Source organism: Macaca mulatta, chromosome 11 (genome assembly GCF_049350105.2).
Source record: "Macaca mulatta isolate MMU2019108-1 chromosome 11, T2T-MMU8v2.0, whole genome shotgun sequence".
In the NCBI taxonomy this organism is placed as follows: domain Eukaryota; kingdom Metazoa; phylum Chordata; class Mammalia; order Primates; family Cercopithecidae; genus Macaca; species Macaca mulatta.
The window spans coordinates 130,379,348-130,400,085 of NC_133416.1; the positions used below are offsets into that span (position 1 = coordinate 130,379,348).

General features: G+C 61.6%; 2 protein-coding genes across 45 annotated transcripts in view; one reads left to right on the forward strand and one right to left on the reverse strand.

The window, feature by feature from the left end:
• Positions 1-126: 126 nt before the first annotated feature.
• ARL6IP4 (ADP ribosylation factor like GTPase 6 interacting protein 4) lies at positions 127-2,851 on the forward strand. 44 transcript variants are annotated; one of them, XR_013401639.1, is made up of 7 exons: positions 667-731; positions 1,105-1,257; positions 1,530-1,832; positions 1,910-2,027; positions 2,410-2,479; positions 2,561-2,691; positions 2,787-2,851. XR_013401639.1 is itself a non-coding variant. In XM_077955686.1 (6 exons), the coding sequence occupies exons 1-6, from the start codon at positions 160-162 to the stop codon at positions 2,615-2,617; spliced, it is 681 nt and encodes a 226-aa protein (XP_077811812.1). In that variant the 5' UTR covers positions 127-159; the 3' UTR covers positions 2,618-2,851. The 44 variants fall into 44 exon arrangements, 37 of the variants coding, with proteins under 37 accessions (XP_077811812.1, XP_077811799.1, XP_077811806.1 ...); XR_013401640.1 differs by having other exon boundaries at positions 1,554-1,832; XR_013401641.1 differs by having other exon boundaries at positions 1,105-1,224; positions 1,554-1,832.
• A 575-nt stretch (positions 2,852-3,426) lies between these two features.
• Positions 3,427-20,738, reverse strand: part of PITPNM2 (phosphatidylinositol transfer protein membrane associated 2) — a 94,368-nt gene continuing 77,056 nt past the window's right edge. Inside the window, 18 exon segments of the mRNA XM_077955582.1 lie at positions 3,427-6,282; positions 6,367-6,414; positions 6,576-6,759; positions 7,218-7,367; positions 7,447-7,595; positions 7,721-7,837; positions 8,171-8,287; positions 8,665-8,813; positions 9,714-9,875; positions 10,475-10,639; positions 11,592-11,610; positions 11,612-11,850; positions 12,448-12,618; positions 14,751-14,929; positions 15,437-15,696; positions 16,495-16,614; positions 16,759-16,948; positions 17,363-17,610. Coding sequence (XP_077811708.1) covers positions 5,959-6,282; positions 6,367-6,414; positions 6,576-6,759; positions 7,218-7,367; positions 7,447-7,595; positions 7,721-7,837; positions 8,171-8,287; positions 8,665-8,813; positions 9,714-9,875; positions 10,475-10,639; positions 11,592-11,610; positions 11,612-11,850; positions 12,448-12,618; positions 14,751-14,929; positions 15,437-15,696; positions 16,495-16,614; positions 16,759-16,948; positions 17,363-17,610 — 2,991 coding nt within the window. The 3' untranslated portion in view covers positions 3,427-5,958.

Below are 20,738 nucleotides of genomic sequence, written 5' to 3' on the forward strand. Positions count from 1 at the left end.
TGTGTTTGCGGCTGTCATTATTGTGGAAGAGTTGCTATTGGGGGCCTGAAATCGGATGAAGCGCACAGCCACGATTTGGGTTACACATTTGAAAATCAGGGGGCTTCCATATTGCAGTCTTGAGTTCGGTCTCCCTGGGAAGGTGGGGCCACCAGCCCCATGCCCCTGTTGCACGGATCAGCTGGAGCAGAATCCCGGCTTCCCTCCGGATGGGCCTGGGTCCATGCCCGCGCTCACTGCCAAGATCTCTCTGGCCCCTACGGACACGAGTTTGCGACCTCTGAGTCACTGGGTGGGCTCGTCGGAAAGACCCGGGCGTCTCACTCTGGAGCTCACAGTCGTACGGAGAAGACAGCACCAGCCGGGGAGGAGGGCGGCGCGCGCGAGGGTCGCCTTCTTCCCAGGGCACCGGGGGCGTGGGTGCTGCGGGAGCGCACCGAAAGGGCAGCCTTGGAAGCGGGCGCAGCTTCGGCAGACACAGGCCTGAGGGGCTGCGGAGCTCGAGGGCCGGCGCTAGGCTGCAGCGCACGGCCTCGCCCCGGCGCCCCTCCTTGCCTCTGCGGGAGGTGGGCGCGCCCAAAACGGAACCTGGGGCGTCAGAACGAAAGGCAGTGGCGCCGCGCTTCCCGGCCGGACAGCCTCCAGCGCAGCGCCCCGGCCGGAAGCCTTCTCGCCGCCGCTTCCTCTCGAGAAGGCGTGGGGCGGGCTGTCCGGCCCGCAGGGCGGTCAAGGTGGGAACGGAACAGCCCCAGGGGACCCCTTGAGGCGGCGAGGGCGCTAGGCTGGAGGGTAGGAGAGCGCGGGAAAGCGCCCCACACGCCACTCGCGGCGGACTGCGGCTGGTTCCCAGGGGCTCCAAGCCGGGTGCGCGGGCGTGGGGCCTCCGGGTGGGGGCGCGCCCTTAATAGGCGCCGCTGCGGGAACTGGAGTCGGTATGAGAAGCCGGAGTCCCCAGCATTGGGGGTGGGTGAGGGTCGCTTATTTTCCCGGGGCGGTGACGGGTACTGGGCGCCGCGAGGCCCCAACCCCGCTAGAGCCGCCCTTGGAGCCCGCCCGTGGCCGGCTTGGGGGGCTTCGGCTCAAGCGCTTCCTCCCCGTCGCTAGCCCGCGGCGCCATGGCTCACGTCGGCTCCCGCAAGCGCTCGAGGAGTCGCAGCCGGTCCCGGGGACGGGGGTCGGAAAAGAGAAAGAAGAAGAGCAGGAAGGACGCCTCCGCATCCCAAGGTCGCAAGGCCAGCACGGCCCTCGGGGCGGAGGGTGAGGACCACAGGCATCGGGGAGAGGAGGCACAGCCATTTCCCGGGGAAGTCGGGGCGAGCAGCGGTCGGGGACGCTCAGTCATGCCTCTGTGCATCCGGGCCTGAGATGTGAGGGCCAGGCGCCACGGGAGCCGGGAAGGGGCTCCTCCGGGAAGCTCCATCTGTGTTCTGGAAAGCCCCGCAGGAGGCGCTCACCCTGTAGATGGTCTGTGCCTGCCCCAGGCCAGAGTAGGGGACGAAGGTTTACCTCTTCCCCTCCTGGCCTTCTAGCCTCACCTTCTCCCTGCATCACAGAGAGAAGCAAGCACAAGGCCCGGAGGAGACCACGATCCAGCTCCTCCTCCTCCTCTTCCAGTTCTAGCTCTTCTTCCTCCTCGTCCTCCTCCTCTTCCTCCAGTGATGGCCGGAAGAAGCGGGGGAAGTACAAGGACAAGAAGAGGAGGAGGAAGAAGAAGAAGAAGAAGCTGAAGAAGAAGGGCAAGGAGAAGGTGGAAGCACAGCAAGTGGAGGCTCTGCCGGGCCCCTCGCTGGACCAGTGGCACCGATCAGCTGGGGAGGAAGAGGATGGCCCAGGTACTGTGCTGCCCAGCACCTGAGAGGGAGAAGGTCCCTTCCCAAGGCCTGGCCACCACCTCCATCTTCCCTTCCAGTCCTGACGGATGAGCAGAAGTCCCGAATCCAGGCCATGAAGCCCATGACCAAGGAGGAGTGGGATGCCCGGCAGAGCATAATCCGCAAGGTGGTGGACCCCGAGACGGGGCGCACCAGGTGGGGAGCCCTCGGCCTGACTTACACCGCGGGGTCTGGGAGTGTTGGCCGAAGATGTGAGGAGCCGGGCCGGGTGGGGGTGCTGCTGCCTGAAAAAGGCCAGATGTGGGCAAAAAACCATCACTGCGAGTAAGCAGTTGTAGGGGCTGGAAGGGCCTGGAGGAGGCTTTTCAAAGGGCTGTTGTTGGCGGGGCTGAGGCTGTCAAGGTGGAGCCCAGCTCGGCTGCCTTTATCAGGGAGAGTGGGTGAGGGCCCAGAGTCTGCCCACTCAAGGCTGCGGGGCAGGAGCCTGGGAACCCTCTGCCGGCTGCTTCTGGTTCTGCTCCTTTGGCATTAGGGGAGCTGCCTATTCCTTGCTGAATGGAGACCCTCCCACCCCCAGGCTAATTAAGGGAGATGGTGAGGTCCTAGAGGAAATCGTAACCAAAGAACGACACAGAGAGATCAACAAGGTGGGTGTGGCCCCTCTGCCTGCCATCCACCCCCAGCTCTGTTTGTGATATCCCCCTCCTCCTGTGTGCTTTCTTCCCCAGCAAGCCACCCGCGGGGACGGCCTGGCCTTCCAGATGCGAGCTGGGTTGCTTCCCTGAGGGCCCCGGCTGGCCAAGGCCTGTGGACGGTGCTGGCGACCCGGCCTGGGCAGGCTTCAGGGTGCCAGTGGGAAGCCTGATGAGTGCTGGTGGCCTTTTCCCCGTGGATTGGCCTCTGGCCCAGCCCAGCCTCTTCTCAGGGGCAGGGGGTGGAGGATGGGGTCACCAGCCTGCTCGGCACCCCCATCTGAAACAGCGACACTTCTAAGCTATTAAAGGTTCTCTGGTTAGAGACTTTCTCTGTTCTGTGGCTTTTTGTGCTGAGGGGGAGGGAAGGGTGCTACATGACTGCCAGGGGAAAACAAGGGCTCCGGGAGCTTTCGGGAAAAGCTGGGGTGTCCTCTGGTGGTAGTGAGCACAGGCCACACCAGCGCCTGAGCCCTCCTCATCTTCAGGTCAGCCTGCCTGGACCAGACCCCATGCCAGCTGAACCCCAAACCCAGAGAGCTGGCTCTGAAATGCCATGCCCTGAGGCATGGAGAGGGACAGCTTCCCCTGCCATGTTCATTCCACAGATCACAACAGTGCAGAGCCAGGTGCTGGGGCCGGGTGGCCTGTGTGGGAGGCCTGGCTCCTACTGCCCAGCTGTGTCCTCCATTCTGAAGCAGGGAGGCTCACAGCACCCGCTTCACGGGGGGTCTGTGAGGGCAAACTGAGTTCCAGCCCAGGAAGGAGCTAGAATCAGGCTAGGCCCAGAGTCAGCCCTGCATGAATGTGTTGGTGTCACTGTGAATGTCACTAGCGTTACTGTTCCATGCCCCCATCCCACCATGCCCCACGGTCGCCAGTGCAGTAAAGAGACCCAGAAGGAAGCCTTCCCGCTTCTTTAATTGGTGTAACAGACATGACGTTGTATACAGAGCACACTCAGGCCCAATGATGCAGGGACAGCAGGGACGGGTGGGGAGAGTGGGGATGCTGCTCACACATGGCCCAGAGAGACAGATGGCACATGGACAGACCAGACAGGAGGGGCTGAGACGTGAAGGCTGTGATGGGGCGGGCAGTGGGACTCAGACCGAGCCAGGGAGGGGTGGGGGTCTCTGCTGAATCCCTCTTTAGAAATCAAAGAGAAGGCAGGTGGTGGGGCCTGGGGCCTGGGGGTGTGGTGGGAGTGGGACTAAGGCTTCTATTCTAACAGGCCTGGGGGTGGCAGTCAGCAAGGCCTGCCTCACCCTTTGGTTATGACTGGTCAGGCCTGAGCCCTGCAGCTCAGCACCCAACTCTGTAAACATTTTTGGTATTTTTAAAGGACGTTGCCCTCCCTCTCTCAGTTTCAGAAAGACTGGTGCTTCCTCAAGAGGAGAATGTGCCAAAAGGAATCTGAAGGGAGGAGGAAAGCAGACCTGGATACAGAAGAAACTTCCCATGGGGGGCGGGCTGCCCACCTCGCCATCTATGGCTGAGGGCCGCTGGGAGAGCCCCAGGGGACTATTGCTGTTGTCCTTGGCATGGCTGGCGGCTGGGCAGGCAGGTGGGGAGCGAGGAGCCGAGGAGCCGTAGGGGAGCTGCCCCCTAGGGAGAGGCTGAGCCCAATGCCCACAGGGCCTCCCGGCCTTTATTGCAGGAAGGCCCGAGACTCTTCCAGGTGCTTCTCTGGATGGCTGGTCACCGGGGCAGCAGGCAAGACAGGATGAGGTGGGGCCGAGAGTGGAGGAGGCACTGGCCACAGGGCCCCTGACCGGGGCTGTGATTGTCGGGCCAAGCGACTTCCCGCTGGGAGCAGGGGTGTCAGATATTGCACTTTCACTGCAACAGTTACATGAAAACTTGGTCCATAAAATAATCGTTGCTTTATACATAATGCCTGAAACAACAACAAAAAGCTACATCTTAAATATGAATAAACCCTGAAGGTTCCATCCCTCCAGACATTTTTCTCTGCACAAAATAAATAGCTTTCACTCTGTATAGACCCACTTTTGCAGAACATTTACACGACCCTTTGGCTGTACATATCTACACACAAGAAAAAGTTAACATCACTCTGTGCACCTCCCCAGCCCCGTCCACGCGGCCCAACGCCAGGCCCAGGTCGGCCGTAGCTTCTTGGGGACGTAGCCTGTTCGCTGGACAAAGGCCAGGCAGGCTCTCCCGCCTCAGGGAAAGCCGAGGAGCAGCAGAGGGGCCACTGGAGCTGGCCATTGAGCGCCACAGCCAAGGTACGCTTGGTGCTGGGGAGAGAGGGCAGACGGTCAGACCCAGCGTGCAGGACAGCATGGTCCTTGTTCAAGCAAGAAATGAAGTCATGGCTGCCTGCCCTGAAGCTGACAAAGCAAGTTGTGGCTTCTTAGATTCGGCATGAAAACGGAATTGGCGTTAAAAAAACCGAAGTGTGTGCCCCACCCACCCCAGAGTAGAAATTCAGTGGGATTGCCGGGGGCGGGTGAGGCAAGGAGCCCATGCCTCGCTGAGTGGGCAGGAGCAGGGCCCACGGGACCCAGAACCAGGCTGGACTCCGTCACAGTGCTGGGTGTTTTCAGTGTGGAGGGGCTGCTCTCAGTACTGAAAGAGTTAAGAAAAGGAAGCAGCCAAGGATTGCTCATTTAAAAAAACCTCATAGAAATCAGATTGAGAAGTAGAAAGGCGTAGAAACGTGGGCGGGCGGCCTTGACTGATGGCAGGGAGCGGAAGAGGCGGCCAGGCCCGTCCAGCCCGTGGCCTGAGGCTGGAAACAACACTGGCCTGGGCTCCAGGCAGGGCAGGCGGACAGGTGGGCAGGGTCCGGGGCGCAGAAATTAAGATATGGCCTTTCTCTCCTGCTTGCACGAGGCTCTGCCGCACTGGAGCCTTCAGTGTGGTTGTAGGTCCTGGGTCAGCAGGTACTGAGTTTCATGCATGTCAACGGGTCTGTAGCCATAGGAGGTGGTAATGGGTCTCCGCTCTCAAAAATCAGTGCAAAACCAGTGAGGTTGGACAGTTGAGAAACTCGAGTTAACAAGATGCAGGCTGGACCCCTGTTGGAGCTGCTACCAAATGGGAGGGGACCTGGGAGTGAGGGTGGCCAGTGAATGGGGATGTGACAGGCTGGGCTTGGGCCCACACCTGGCACCAGGACACTTGGAGATCCACGCAGGGCAAAATGTCTGGGAGAGCCTCCCAGGCCAGTCTGAGTGGGGAGTCCTGGTCCCTCTGCCATCGTGGGGCTGGTGGTCCCTGCCAGCTTCCATGACAAGCTGGACCCGTCAGGCCCGAGGACGTGAGGCAGGGCAGGGAGCACTGTGTGGTGTGGCCCGTGTCCTCTGCAAGGCCCTGGGACAAGCTCCCGGGCCCACGTCTCTGCATGTACCCAGGCCAGGCCTCCTAGCACCATGGAGACCTCGCACTGCACTCACGGTGCCCTACTTGGAGCCCGTGGCCGCCCCCGGCTCCAGGCGGCCAGTCATGGCGCGGCCCCAGCAGCCGGCCGCCATGCTCATGCTGCGCTGGCCCCGCTGCTCGCCATCTGCCTGGCTCTGTGTCCGCTCGTGCCGGTGGCTGGGCCCGCTGGGCTGGGCCGAGATGGTGCGAAGCAGGTGGTTCCGGGAACGCAGGAAGTCGCCCTGGCCAGGCAGGCCGAAGCTGCCCTTGCGCAGCGCCATGCGGGTGGCTGTGTTGCGAGCAGGCCGCGCCCGGTGGCTGTACTTCAGCTGCGCCAGGTGGGCTGCATAGCCGTCCGTGATGAACTGCGGGGGCAGTGAGGACGGCTGTCACAGGCCGGGGCTCCCTGAGCTGCCCGCCTGCACCCGCCTTACAATGCGCCTGCTCACCTGGCACTGCTGCTGCAGCTTCTTGGTAGGCCGGCCCACGATGTAGATCTGCATGGGGGACAGGCTGATGGCGCTGTAGACAGCCACGTCCTTGGTGGAGCCGTAGGCCGCGTGCACACGCAGGTGCAGCTGTGGGGAGACTGGCATGGGCACGGGCACCATGGTCCCTCTGCCGCCACCCGTCCTGCCCCCATCCTCCCGGGCCCCACCTCGGAGATGAGCAGCTTCAGGAAGTTGGCCTTGTGCCGCAGCGGGTCATGCACCAGGCCGTCACAGAAGGACACCACGCCGTGGGGGAAGTTGTGCTGGGCCAACCACGCCACCACCCGCTGCTTCTGCATGTCGGGCCGGCCCGTCACGTAGATGATGAGGTAGCCCAGGTCCTGCCAGTGCCTGGGGGTGAGGGGCAGGCCTGGGTGTCTCATGGCCACCCCTTCCTCGCTCCTGGGCCTCCCTGTCTCCTGCCCAGCCAGGGCCCACTTGGGCCATTGGAAAGCACATCTGATAGAGCTCAGACAGTGACGATGACAATGGTGACAATGACGGTGCCGCAGCAGGCCCTCAGGTGCTTGCACCGGGCGGCAGATGCCCCTGCTGTGGTGTCCCTGGCTTACCAGCCTCACTTTCCAGATGCGGGAATTGAAAGCCGACATTGAGAAATGACATCGCTTGCCCAAGGTGACATAGCTGATAATTGGGGGTGCCGGGCTCTGAACTGAGGTCATCAAGGCCCAGTGCCTGAGCCAAGCGTCCCCCACAGAGGTTCCCCTGTCCTCCTCCACTTGGCTAGCAGGAGCCCCTGAGCCCACACACCTTGCTACAGCCCTTTTCTGCCCCTCCGGGCCACTCACCGCACCACGTCCACGGCCCCGGCCCGCACCTTGGGGTCGCTGCCCATGATGGACACGCTAGCGGCAAAGGAGCCGTCGATGCTGAAGACCACGAACTCCGTGCCCTTGGGCAGCACAGTGATGTAGCTGTCGGCAAACGTGTGGTCTCCCCTGGCAGGTGGTGGGGTGCTCATCAGAACCACCCAGAGCATCGCCCTGCCCACCCCGCCCACCCAGTGCAGGCATATACCTGACCACCATCTTGATGGGGTAGACACCCACGCCCAGGCGGTGCGACTCAGGGATGGTGTAGGAGACACGCCCACTGTTGTTGGTCACCAGCGTATCCAGGTAGAGCCACTCGCCCGAGGGTGGCTGGGTCATGATGTGCACATCCACCTGGGCCCAGCAGGCTGGTCACGGGCTGGCTGTGTCTGGCCTCCCCACCCCCTGCACCCCGGCCAGAGGGCAGCAGGGAGCTCCCCAAAGTCCCTCCATGTTACCCCTACCCGCCGTGTCCTTACCTTCTCCCCAGTCAGGGTGACCATGTCCAGGGGCCCATACATGAACCTGCCCGTCAGAACCTGGGGGCCGTCCTCATTGGCGAGGGCATCATTGATCCGGTGGTTGGCCGTCACATTCTGTGGAGGGAGCAGCAAGCCCGGGTCAGGGGGTCAGAGGGCACCCCAGGTGCCTGTGTTCTGCTCAAGCTCTGTGGGCCTGAGGGGCCGGCTTGAGCTATGAGCTGCACAGCCCACATCCAAGTCTGGATCAGACACGATGGCGTGGCCTTGGAAAAAACTAGGAAGCCTTGCTGCCTTCCCTGTCTGTGAAGTGGGCTGACAGCTCCAGCCTCATGGCCCTGGAAGGTACATAAGACTGCAGGCTTCCCTGCAACTCAGTTTCCTCATCTGGACACGGAGGCTGGTGACAGGGTGACAGCGTGGGGGCCTGGGCGCCCGGGGGACCCTCACCCGCAGCTTCACGTGGGTCCGCTTGCGCTGCCACTTCTCCCTTGGCTTGGAGGGGGTGAACACCGACACCTCTTTGCCATCCAGCTCCAAGATGCTGGAGTTGTCATGCCTCATGACCTGGAAAGAGGGGACAGGGCAGGGCCATGGGGCAGATGGCACCCTGGGGCTTCCTGCCGTAGGAGGAGGAGGAGGCCCAGCGCCCGGGAGCAAGAGGAGCCTGTGGGTTGTAGGGTGCGTTCTTCAACCCACTACCATTTGCCCAGTAGTCCTCAGATCCCTGTTCGTTCACCTGACGAATGTGTAGATATGTTCCCTCCATCCCAATATCCTTAAAAGCCTGAACACACCCCAGCATAAAGGTGCCTTCGTCTTGCTTGCTCTGTGATCTGATGGGGTTGGAGGGGAGTCTCCACTGTCTCCTCGTCTGTGAAACGGGGCCCTGTCATGGGTGTTGTCACTCAGGGCCCTCCTGGGAGGCCTGGGGCCCCGGGTACCTGTCTCAGCAGGAAGGAGACCACGTCTGTTGACTCCCAGTAGCTGGCGTGGAAGAGGTGAGGCAGAGCCACCGTGGGGAAGGCCGTGAGGGCATCAGGGCAGTACAGGGCATAGTCGATCCGCTTCTGGCCCCACCACTTTGCAGCGACTGCCAGGAGGGGCCGTGATTGGGCTGGGGCTGTATAGCCCAAAGGGTCACTCGGCCCCTCTGGCCTGCTCAGCCCAGCCCAGACCCCCCACGAGCTATAGCCAAAGTGAATCTTCTCCCAGGCTGGGGGAGTGAGGCAAGCGGGAGGGAGCGCAGGCAGAAGCACACAGACCCAGGCCAGTGGTGAGTGCCAGCCCTGCTGAGGGGCTCCCATGGTTGCATGGGGGGACCAGTTGGAATCTGTGGGATGGTACCAGCTGTCCCTGGTCCCTTACTGACTCTGGTGACCCTCTGCCCTGTAGCAACCCCATCGCTGCCCTCTCTGGGCCACTCCTGGTCTCCCGTCTTCCCCCTAGGCCTCAAGACTGGGAAAGGCTGCACAGAGGTGGGGTTACAATTCCTGACCCCCAGGGCAAGGGTGCTGCCCTCCTCGCACCTGGGACACCCCACGAGCCCTGAGGCACAGCAGTGTGGGTGGGGAAGCCTGGGCCTCCAGATGGATGGTCCTGGTGCATCCGGCTCTGCCACTAGGGGCTTGGCGAGGGCAACCTTCCTGAACAAGACGAGCTTGTAAAGTGCCTCTTGGGTTGTCCGCAGGGGGGCCCAGCAGCAGGGCCTGGTTTACAGGTCCGGGCTTCCCTAGGTTCTGCCCGTAGCTTTCCTTGGAGCTTCCTTGGTCCTCATCTGGCCTCATTCCAGCTTTGTCAGGTCCCCGGTCCCCCCACCCCACTAGACAATGCCACCAGCTCCCACCTCCTCCCTGGATGGCCAAGTCCTCCCAGCCCAACCCCCAGCTCCCTGTTAGGCCGAAGCAGGGGTCCAGGTGGGCAGAGCCTGGTGGTGAGGGGTGCTCAGCAGCAGAGTGACCCCCCAGTGAGGGGAAAGCGTGTGGGGTGGTACCTTCTCTGATGTCCAGCTCAGGGAGGCCAGGGGCCCTCTCCAGGCTGGGGCTCGCCTGCCTGGCTGGAGGGTGGGGGCCAGGGGTGATAGGGCGGGGTGGGGGCAGGGCGAGCAGGGACAGACGCCTGACGCTGGGGGTATGGCTGAGCGCATCGGGGGCCTCTGAGAAGCAAGAGCAATGGATGGCTCAGCCACACGGGGGGCCACCGCGCTGCCACGTCTACCAGGGGCCAGGCAGGACACTGGGACAGTGCCAGGCCTGCGGCTATCAAGGGTGGGCCCCTTGGCCCTCCTCACGGATGAACACAACTGCTAGAAACCCCCATCCCAGCCTCAGCCCCTGTATAGCCACGCTGACCGCAGCTGTGAGAATCCCTGGCCCAGCACGGGGGGGCAGCCACCTGGCGGGGACTGAGAAGGAAACCCAGACTCTGCTTGAAGCACCAAGAAGCTTCATGCAGGAGCCAAGCATGAGGAAGGTGGGGCCCTTCCTAATGCGCCTTCTTCCAGAATCCTCCAGAGAAGGCGAAGCTTCTCAGCCTGGACACTGCAGAGTCTTTGGACTTGACCAGTCTCTGCTGTGGGGCTGGTCCGGGCACTGCAGGTGCCCAGCAGCCTCCCTCCCTCTACCCACCGGGTGCCAGCAGCATCCCTCCCCAGCTTCAGCAGCTAGAAATGCTCCGAGATCTGGTCATCAGCTGTCCCCTATGGGCACGACGGCCCTGGCTGAGTGAGGAGGGTGAGGGGCCTGGTACACTCACTCTGGGCAATGCTGGATGCCGTGTAGCTCTCGGCCATGCCTGACACCTGGCTGGCGATGCTGATCTCACTGGCTCGGCGGAAGCCACGACTGGCAGGGGCAGTGCTGGGCGAGGAGGGGGTGGCATGCTCTTGGAAGGCCGCATTGTAGGTCTGGAGCACATCCGCTGCAGGTGGACAGGGACCAGAGGCCAGGTAAGAGAGGCCCTGCCCAGCCCTGCGCAGCCCCGGAGCAGTCGGGGAGCCAGTGTGTCAGGGTCCAGTGTGTGCCTAGGCTGGGGGCCGGGCAGCAGCTGTGCCAGAGCCACCTGCTCAGGGCCGTGAGAGGGAGGGGCCCAGAGCTTCAGCAGGTGAGGAGGAGGGCTGGGGCAGGGTGGACTGAAGAATGGACACAGACACAGGGCAGGGAGGCGTGGCAGCTGGGCTCAACCTCAGTCACCCTCCTGCCCCCCACACACCCCTCAGCTCGTGTCCAGCAGCCCCAGCGGCTCCAGGGCCTCCAGAGCTCAGCCTGGCCTGACCTGACCCACAGCCCACAGCAAAAGCAGCGGCTCCACCCAGGTTTGCAGGGTGCTGACAACAGGTGCCACAGGTGGCTTCCTGGAGATGCCCTGCACATGCAGAGCACGGAGAGAGGCAAGCCCTGGACGTCCCTCACACAGGCCACAGCCAGCAGTCCCTGATGGGCGTTTGGGGACAAAGGCAGGTGCTGGGGACTCAAGCCAGGCTCACCCAGGCCCAGGCTGAAGACAGGACAGAATGGGGAAGACGGGGATCAGTCAGACAAGCCACACCTGGACGGGGTACAGGAGGTGCCTGGGTGACCTCAGAGAGGGAAGGAGTGGGCCCTGGGGAATCCAACCCCTCACTGGGACCAGAAGCTTCCCCAAGTGAGGGGTGGGCCTGGCTGGCTCAAGGCCTCATCCCATCTCCCGTCTGCTTCTGGCAGAGCCCTGGAACTGTCACTGACGTGCTCTGTGGCCCTGAGACAGCCTCTGCTGTTTCTGAGCTGCTGCGCCCCTTTGCTTTGGGTCTGCCCCGCCTCTGGCCCACAATATGCGGGAGGAGGCACCCATACCAGTTCCTCAGGGCCGTCCCGCCCAAGTCTCTGTTCCTCACCACCCAGGTCCCACCAGCTCTTGAGTGGCCAAGGAGGGCATGGGTTGGGGGGTGTCCCTGAGGACTGGGGCAGCCAGCGAAGCAGACATCACCACGAGCAGGGGAGGGTACACACACTCGGCAGAGCCCGGGCGGGGCCCGTCTTGCCAGGTGGGCACGGGAACAGGCATACTGGTTTCCAGGAAGCTGTCCCCGTGGGGGAGAGGGGCCAGGGGGCCGCCCTCCAGGACCAGCTCAGGGTTTCTCTGCACGGTCTCGACTGGAGGCAGACGGGGAGAGAACAGAGGACAAGAACAGACACTTGCATGGGCCATCCAGACACGCTCCAACACAGAGACTCAGGGCTCTTTTAGGACCAGGACATGACAAGACGCTGGGACACACGCCGGGGCAGGGGTCGGGCCAAGCCCACCTGGACCTCCCCTGCCCCAACCCGTCTCCTGCATCCTGTCTCGGGGCCAGCCACCTGCCATGATGGGACCCAGCCGACCAGGCCCCCAACTCAGTGAGGGTCCCTGGTGGGTCCTTAGCTCTGTCTCTGCTGGGATGGAGGCTCAGCTGTGGAGAGGGGAGTCTGGTCTCATTCTGCCCCTTCCCTGCTCCGGGGACCCTGGAACAAGGCCCTGACCTGTGCCCTCCGAAAGGTGGGAACCATCATTCCTGCCTCAGGGATCAGTGCGGAGGGATGCACCACCCCCGCCCCCCACCCCCAACAGCTGTCCACCTCCAAGAGGCATTCAGCACAGGCTGTCCCTCTCACCTGGGGAAGAACCACGTGGCACGGAGGGCCTAGGAGCCAGGGAGCCACGCCTACCCCACCTTCCCCCAGAGGAGCAGGGCGGAATGTGCCTCTCACCCAGCAGTGTGGAGCAGCCGTCCCCCAGCGGGTAGCGTTGGTAGCGGGGGACACTGAAAGGCGGCAGAGCGTGGAAGCGCCGTTCCAGCAGCGGCTCCAGGCGCGACGCTGACGGGTCCGCGGGGTGGAAGAGGTTGTAGACTTGCTGGCAGGCCGGCCGCAGCTGGAAAACTGGGGGTGGGGGTGTTGGCTGCAGAGCTGGGGCCGGCCCTGAGGAGCAGGGGTGGGGAGTGGGAAATTTGGGAACTGGGAACTGGGTTGTCTGCCGAAAGTTTGGGAGAGACGGGGGTGTGTCTCTGTCAATTTAGGACGTGTTTCGGTCATTGTCACTTTTTTTCAGACAGGGTCTTGCTCTGGCACCCAGTCTGGAGGGCAGTGGTGCGATCTTGGTTCACTGTAGCCTCAGTCTCCTGGGCTCAAGTGATCCTCCCCCCTCAGCCTCCTGAGTAGCTGGGACCACAGGTATACACCACCACACCTGGCTATTTTATTTTTTGTAGAGATGGGGTCTCAGTATGTTACCCAGGCTGGTCTCAAACTCCTGGACTCAAGGCATCCTCCCACCTGGGCCTCCCAAAGTGCTGGGATTACAGGCGTGAGCCCCCACGTCCAACCTCTTAATTTTTTTTTCATTGCAAAAGTTATAATGATTGTGGTAAAAAGTGGTTTGCAGTACAGAAGAGCACATGATGAAGGGCACATGGTGGAAACCCCTTCCACCCCAGGCCCCCTGCAGCTCCAGTTCATCTTGCAGGAGCCCCACCGAGTACTGGCTAAGGCAGCCCTGCCCTGCCTGTATGGGAAAATGTTTCTTCATCTGTCAAATGGGGTGGCAGTTCCAACCACATCATGGAGTTAAGGAGATCACGTGAATGTAAGGATGTGTTAATTATCAGTGCTGTATCTCACTTTTAGAGGGACATAAACCGGAACATATGCTATGCCTTCTGAACTTTGCCTTTTCTTCCCGCTTAACACAACAAATGCTGGCGTCTTTCATGTGAGCATGCATAGTTTCTCCTTGCTCTTTTTCAGAGGAGGCAGGTACTCCACTGTGTGACTGTGCCAGAATTGATTTAACCAGTCCCCTCCAAATAGATGGACATTTAAGTTGGTTCTGGTTTTTCACAGTGACACATAATGTGACCACAACGGCACTGTCCCTAAGTCTCCATGCACCTGTATGGGACTCTGTGGGGCTGTTCAGAGCCTGCAGTGGACGGGGCACAGGGATGCCCTCCATGGGGCTGCACCCCTTTACACCAAGTGTGAGCTGCCTTGGTTGTTGGGGTCCCTTTAAAGCTACCCATTTCTCTTCCTGGCAATGCTGGTCACCAGTTTGTGGAAGGGGAAGGGTGCTGGGCACTGAGTCCAGAGATCTGCTTTTTTTTTTTTTTGAGACCGAGTTTCACTTTTGTTGCCCAGGCTGGAGTGTAATGGCACGATCTTGGCTCACCATAACCTCCACCTCCCAGGTTCAAGTGATTCTCCTGCCTCAGCCTCCCGAGTAGCTGGGATTACAGATATGCGCCACCACACCCAGCTAATTTTGTAATTTTAGTAGAGACGGGGTTTCTCCATGTTGGTCAGGCTGGTCTCGAACTCCCGCCCTCAGGTGATCCGCCCGCCTCGGCCTCCCAAAGTGCTGGGATTACAGGTATGAGCCACTGCACCCGGCCAGGTCTGCATTTTTAACCTAGCACTTGGCAAGCATCTAAACCTCTCTGAGCCTCAGTTTCCCCCTCTGTCATCTGGGGGTGTAACATGGGCCCTGTGTGGCTACTCTCAGGATTGTGTGGCTCCTGGGACTTTGCAGGCTGATCCCAGGGCACACGGCAGGGACTGCTGCTTCAGTGATGCCCACCCGCCGGCCTGCCTGACTTGGGTAGACAGACGCACAGCTGTGGCCCCTCCAGGGCCGGAAGCCCACTATACCCAGGAGGCTTTGGGGATGCCCTGCCTCTGTATCTCTCCCTATGGGAGGACCTTGGACCTGGGAGGCTGGGTCTGTCTCCATCTGACTCTGGGGTGGTGCCTTTTCTCCCCGGACCTCAGCTTTCCCATCTAGGGGATGACCCTCAGCTCCCACAGGCATCCTGGAGATGAAATGAAACAGCAGGTGTCACGGACAGCCAGTGACTGAGCTGCTGAAGCAGGAGCAGAGGATAGCAAGGGGCCCTTGGTGGGGAAGACAGGAAGGAGGGCAGAAACAGGCCTGGGATGTGGCCATGATCTCGTCACAGGGGTCCACTGAGACCCCCCACACCCACCCAGCGCATGTACCACCCCTGCTGGGCTCTCACCATCCAGGGCTGGGATGACAGTCTTCCTCAAGGCCAGGACCAGCCCCAGCGGGCACCCGAAGAGGAAGAGGTCCGTGATCTCAAAGTCAAACCTGCCCAGGGCACCTGTGCCGTCCAGCATGGTGGAGCTGCTGGAACGGCGTGAGCAGGGCTCAGTCCTCAGCATGCTGGCATGGAGGCTGCAGTGGGGGACGCACGAGGTCACACCACGGCCCCTCTCACAGCTGGCCTTCCCCTAGTCTCACGAGGGACAGGGTGGGTCCCACAGCCCCCAGGAGTCATCAGACCTAACCTAAATAAGACTTAGCTGTATGTGAGTGTAGCTGCCATCATCTGCCAAGACACTGCTGGTGGCACCCAACCTCTCTCGGGGGCCCACTGGCTTCGGGACAGCCCTGACCTGGACCACCTGCCCCTGGTCCATTCTGCCCCCAACTCTGCCATTCCCCACCCTCACCCTCAAGACAAATTGCTCCCTCAGGCCCGAGATGGCCCTTGGTGTATATGAGACAAGGCACCCAATAAGCCACTTTTTCCTGGGCCCAGACTGGGATCCCAGGTCTCAGGCTGGGGGAACCTCAGGCAGAGACCCCAGGCCTCCCGTTGGCCATCGCGGGGGACGCTCCTCCCTCTTGGAGCCTCTTCCTGCACCCAGAGGCGAGCCCCAGCCCCCCAGCCCCGCCCACCTGGACAGGAAGGCCTGGTGCTGCTGGATGGTGTCTAGCTCATAGGTGGACGAGTCGCTTCTCTTGCGGGGTAGCTGCCTTTTGGGGTCCTCGGTGCCATTGCTGCGGGGGATGTCGACGTTGCTTCGGCTCAGGTGCCGACTGCTCTCCAGGCTGGAGCCACCACTACTGCCACCACCACCGTTGCCACCACCGCCACCGCCACCACTGGAGCAGTGTGCTGCATTCACCAGAATGCCCGGGGACAGCAGGTCGTTGTCCTGGAATGGCCCCATGGAGGCTCACTGCCAGGTGGCCGCTGGTCTGATCCCTTCTCCAGCATCCTGGAAGCTGCCTCCTCCCTCCTAACCCCAGGCCCAGTGGCCACAGTCCAGCCGGCCTCTCACCAAACCAGAGGGGAGGGTCCCTGTTCCCTTCTGTCCCCCCACCCACAAGCCACCCTGGACCTCATTGGTCTACAGGCCATTTGCCACTGTGCAGCAGAGGCAGGGAAGCAGAGAGGGGTCGCCCATCCCACCTCCTAGGAACCAGACCCCACTGCCCACAGTGCCAACCCTGGTTCAGGCTCATGAAACCACTCGCATTCCTAGGCTTGGCCACGTGGCAGCTGTTCCCCTGCCCCCATGCACCTGCCCTGCCGCCTCTGGGCACCTGTGCTGCCAACCTCTGCCCTTCCCATTCTTTTTTGGAGAGGTGAGGGGAGAGAGATTGTGAGAAAAACTGCTACAGCTCTTTCAGGGCCCAGGCACTTTCCCCGACTCTTCAGCCAGAATGGGCTGGCCTTCCTCAGCTCACCTGCACCCCCAACTCCTCCATAGCCCCTGCCCTGTAGGTGAGCTCTGGCAGCAGGGCTGGGGTTCAGGGGCTTGGAAAATGTTTGTTGAATGAACGGAGCTTAACTGGGTAGAGTCCAAGCCAGCTGGACTCAGGAAGTGCTGCCAGCATTCTGCTTGGTGGGCACAGCCTGGGGCCAGGTGCGGGAACAGGCAGGGCAGCGACCCTGGGGGCATGCAGGAGGCTTCAGGCCTTGGGGAATGTCTGGGCCCCCATTTGGGTACCTGCATGCTGACCACACTGCCCCGGCGGCTGCTGCTCTGACTCTCAGACACTGGCTGGTTGCTGTAGCATAGGGCATCAAATGCCAGGATGCCCCCGACGCAGTCCCCAATCAGGCAGACCTTGGGGGAGAGGGGCCAGAGGCCTGAGCCGTTCACCCACTCGCTGGACTACAGGCTGGGGGGGGCCATCACCTTCCCCTTCAGGCCAGCCCGCCCTACAGGGTCTTCCATCCTCCTCCCCTCCCCAACCTCCCTGGGACTCACCTGCCCATTGAAGGTCATGCCCTCCTGGGACTTGATGAAGTCCCCATACGCAAGGTTGGCTCGCTGAATCACTGTGGCAACCGCCTCCTGGTACTGGGGGGAGGAGGTGGCCAGCAGGGGGAGGGCAGCCAGGGGAATGTGGTCCTGACTGCTGGACAGACAGCCTTCGTCATGGCTGTAGGGGCTGAGGCTGGGGAGAGGGGCCAGTCAAGAGAGGGCAGGCGGCTCCAGCTCAGCCCAAAGGGCCCCTCTCCCCTGACCCGAGTCTCAGCCATGGACTCAGCTCACGCTAGTGATAACCCTTCCTGGCCAGGCCCTGGGTAGGCTTGGGGGACCAGGGTGAGTAAGACCCCATGTCTCAGAGGCAGGCCAATATCCCCACATTACACGTTTGGAAACGAAGGCTCAGCCATGGGCCCAGCCCTCCTGGGACTTGAGGCTTAGCCTGCATGTATATGTTTGGGCACCTCCAGGTAGAAGGGGCTGGCTGGTGGGTCTGGACATTGAGGCAGGAGTCCTGAAACTGGGGAGCCACCTGAGGCCCAAAGGTGGGAGGACGACAGTGCACAGCCGGAGGCTGCAGTCAAGGGCAGATGCCACTCACTTGGAGACCAGGGCAAAGGCGTCAGAGCAGACAGGCGGGCAGGGCACCAGGCGGATGGCAAGGCGGCCCAGGGCGCTGGGGTAGTGCACGCGCATGACGGTGTCGAACACGTTGGCGATGGTGTTGGCATCACCCTTCTTGGAACTGGGGTCCCCGGCGCCCGTGTCCAGGATGGTGCCTCCGTGCAGCACCAGTAGCAGCACGTGGATCTTGGAGGGCGGTGCAGCCAGCGGCTGGCTAACCTCGTCCTGCATGGGTTGGGGGGCAGTGTCAGCTCCCCAGGGAACCCAGCTCCTTGCTGAGGCCCCTCTGTCACCCTTGGTGGGGGTGTGCCTGTTGTACACAGCCCAACTGTTCCCTCTGAGAACCCCAGTTGGTTATTCAGTCCTGGGGTCTGGGGTTTGGCTGCCTTAACCCCTCCTCTGGGACCCTTGCTGGGACTGGAGCCTGGAGGAGGAGTCAGGGAGGTGGGCCTGTCCACTCCTCCTCCTGCAGCCCTGCCCCTGTCTGCCACCCTGACCAGGGGTGCAGAGGCCATTGAGGGAGTCCACTCCTTTGAGAGCATGAGCTCTGCTTCCTTCAGGGAGCCCAGGCAGTGGCTTCTGGGGCTTCCAGCTTTAAGGTGAGGCAGAGGCTCAGCCTGGTCTTGGCCTTGGGGGCTGCCTGCCCTGTATGTGTCTGTCTTGGCGTGAGCAGACAGGGCCACCACCAGCTCAAAGTTACAGAGGTCACCTGAGAATGGCCGGGGTCAGGGCATCCACAGCCTGGGTGGGTGGCAACCCCAGCCCCTCTGTCTGCAGCTCTGAGCTCTCCCCCAAGCTACACAGGGCCTCCTCCCCAGGCCCCCACCCTAAGGCCCTGCCATTCCTGGCCTCTCTCTAAGACCAGGGTCTCCAAAAGGAGAGGTGTCCTGGTGGGGATGGAGCCCTAGCACCTTAGAGAGGAGGCCGATCAGATTTCGAGAGGTAATGACACCACCTTCCTGCAGGCCAGGCCTGCCTATGAGGTCAAGGTGAGACCCTAGACCTGCACACCTGTGTAAGGGCTACAAACTGCTCCAGGCTAGGGGACTGGGCTAATATCACACGGTGTGTCAGTGCTAGGCTGGACCGGAACCTGAAGCCTCTGCCACAACTCAGCACTCTCCTGCCAGGCCAGGCTGTGGCCCTGTCCCCAGAGGTCACCCTCCCCTGCCCCAAGCTTCTGGTATGTGACCGGAGGATAGCAGCAGGGCCAGGGCCCAAGAGGGGCCACTGATAAGTACTTGCTGTGTCCATATGATGTCTGGGGTGTGGGGGCAGGGAAGGGAGCTGAAGGGAGAGTCCTGCCTCCAAGAACCCGAGGAGACAGACCAAGGAGCCAAAGCCATCTAGAGGGCCTATGGTGGGGACAGCTGGCCATGGGGTAGGGGTAGCACCAGGACCCAGGTGCCAACACAGAGGTTGGGTGGGTGGGGAGGGTAGGGGCTGGACCCAGGACTTACGAGGCTACCAGGTGGCTGGGAGCAGTGGCTTGAGCCTGTAATCCCAGCACTTTGGGAGGCCGAAGCAGGCAGATCACTTGAGGCCAGGAGTTTGAGACCAGCCTGACCAACATAGCAAAACCCTGTCTCTACCAAAAATACAAAAATTAGCCAGGCATGGCTGTGCACATCTGTAATCCCAGCTACTCGGGAGGCTGAGGCAGGAAAATCATTTGTACCCAGGAGGCAGAGGTTGCAGTGAGCCGAGATCGTGCCACTGCACTGCAAACTGGGTGACAGAGTGAGATCCTGTCTCAAAAAAAAAAAAAAAAAAAAAAGAAGAAAAAGAAAATGGCCACCAGGAAGGGCAAGGGAATGGATGGGCTGGGCCAGGAGCCACTGAGTAGCAGGAAGCCTGGTGGGTGCTGCTGAGCTGGAGGAGGAAGGCTGGGCTGCCCTCACCCCAGGAGGAGCCACGGGGCTTCCCTCTTCTTCCCAGGGGCCAGCGCAGGACTGACACTTGTCCTCACATGGGGACTAGCCACCACTGGTTGGCCTGGACACAAACACACTCAGCCCAGGGCAGAGGGGGCCACCAGCTGCCCAGAACACAGGGCAGGAGGGAACAACATGAGCCCTATCCGGCTTTGACAAGGGTTTTATTTGCAGTCCAGTGAGGCAAAGGATTTATGGAAGAAATGTCTTATGCAGCCTCCAGGACAGGAAGGTGATGTCCAGTGGTACTGAGTCACCAGGAGATGGGCAGGGCTTGGCACTGGGGGCTGAAAGAATCCTGCATAGGCCTATCTGACTGGGCTCAGTCCTGGAGACGACCCAGGGGCCCCCAGAGACCCCTGGAACACAGTCTCCCTACTACACTCAGCCTGCTTTCTCCAAGGGGACATCATGCCTCAGCCCGAGACAGGGACTCACCCTCCCCTGGGCTCTAGTGGGGGCTGCGCCCCCTGCAGCTATAGAGGCATCCCCCTACTAGTGTCTCTGCAAGGCCAGGAGCAGGGGCTCCGGTTTGGGGGTTCTTGCAAGCAAATGGATTTGGCTTTGGATGGCGGTGCCCCAGAATCAGTGCTGGGTTCTGAACACACATCCCAAGGCAGATCCAGAGCCCCAGGCCCCTTCTGCCCCTCCCCTGGGGGGCGTCAGAGCTGTGTGTGCTGCAGGTGGGGAGGGGGCTCCGTTTGCTTATCTAGACATTAAGCAGCAATTGGAATCAACTCCCCTTATTCCATGACCCCTTCTAGAAAGCCCACCTCGGCGTCAGACTGCAAAGCAGAAAACCACAGGAGGGGGAGGCTGTGTGGATGTCCCTCCTCCTCCCCCAGACTCCCCGGGGGCCCGAGTTCCCCACAGAAGTGGTGCTGCCTCCACCTTAGGCAGCTTGAGGCCAGAGCAGTGCGGTGACCGCAGGTGATGGTGGGACAGCCCAGCTCAGCCCTGGCTCCTGTCCCAGTGCAAACAGCTCTGACGGCCCGCAGGTGGAGGAGGATGGGGCGTGAACTCCCACAGAGAACCCCCGAAGCGGACACAGGCGCTCTACCAAGACAGCTTTATTGGACACACTGAGCTCCGCCTGCCTCCCGCGGGGCCATCTTGTCGGCCACGGCCACATCACTTCTGCCTAGACGACTGTCGCTTCCTCCCTTTTCGTCTTTTTATCTTCAGGGACAGCAGACAGGCTGGGCACAAGGTGAAGATCTTATTTTTGATCTGGAATTTACAAGTTTCTCATTTTACTTTCCCATGGGTGGAGCTTGGATAAGGTTTTCTCAGGGGTTGTCTGTAGTCCCTGGTTCTTGGGGACCTCAGAGACAGAGGGCGGCAGGCGCCTTCCTAGCAGGGCAGCAAAAAAGGAGGCCCAGGCCTCTCCCCGGACAGTACCCAGGCAGGTGTGGAGGT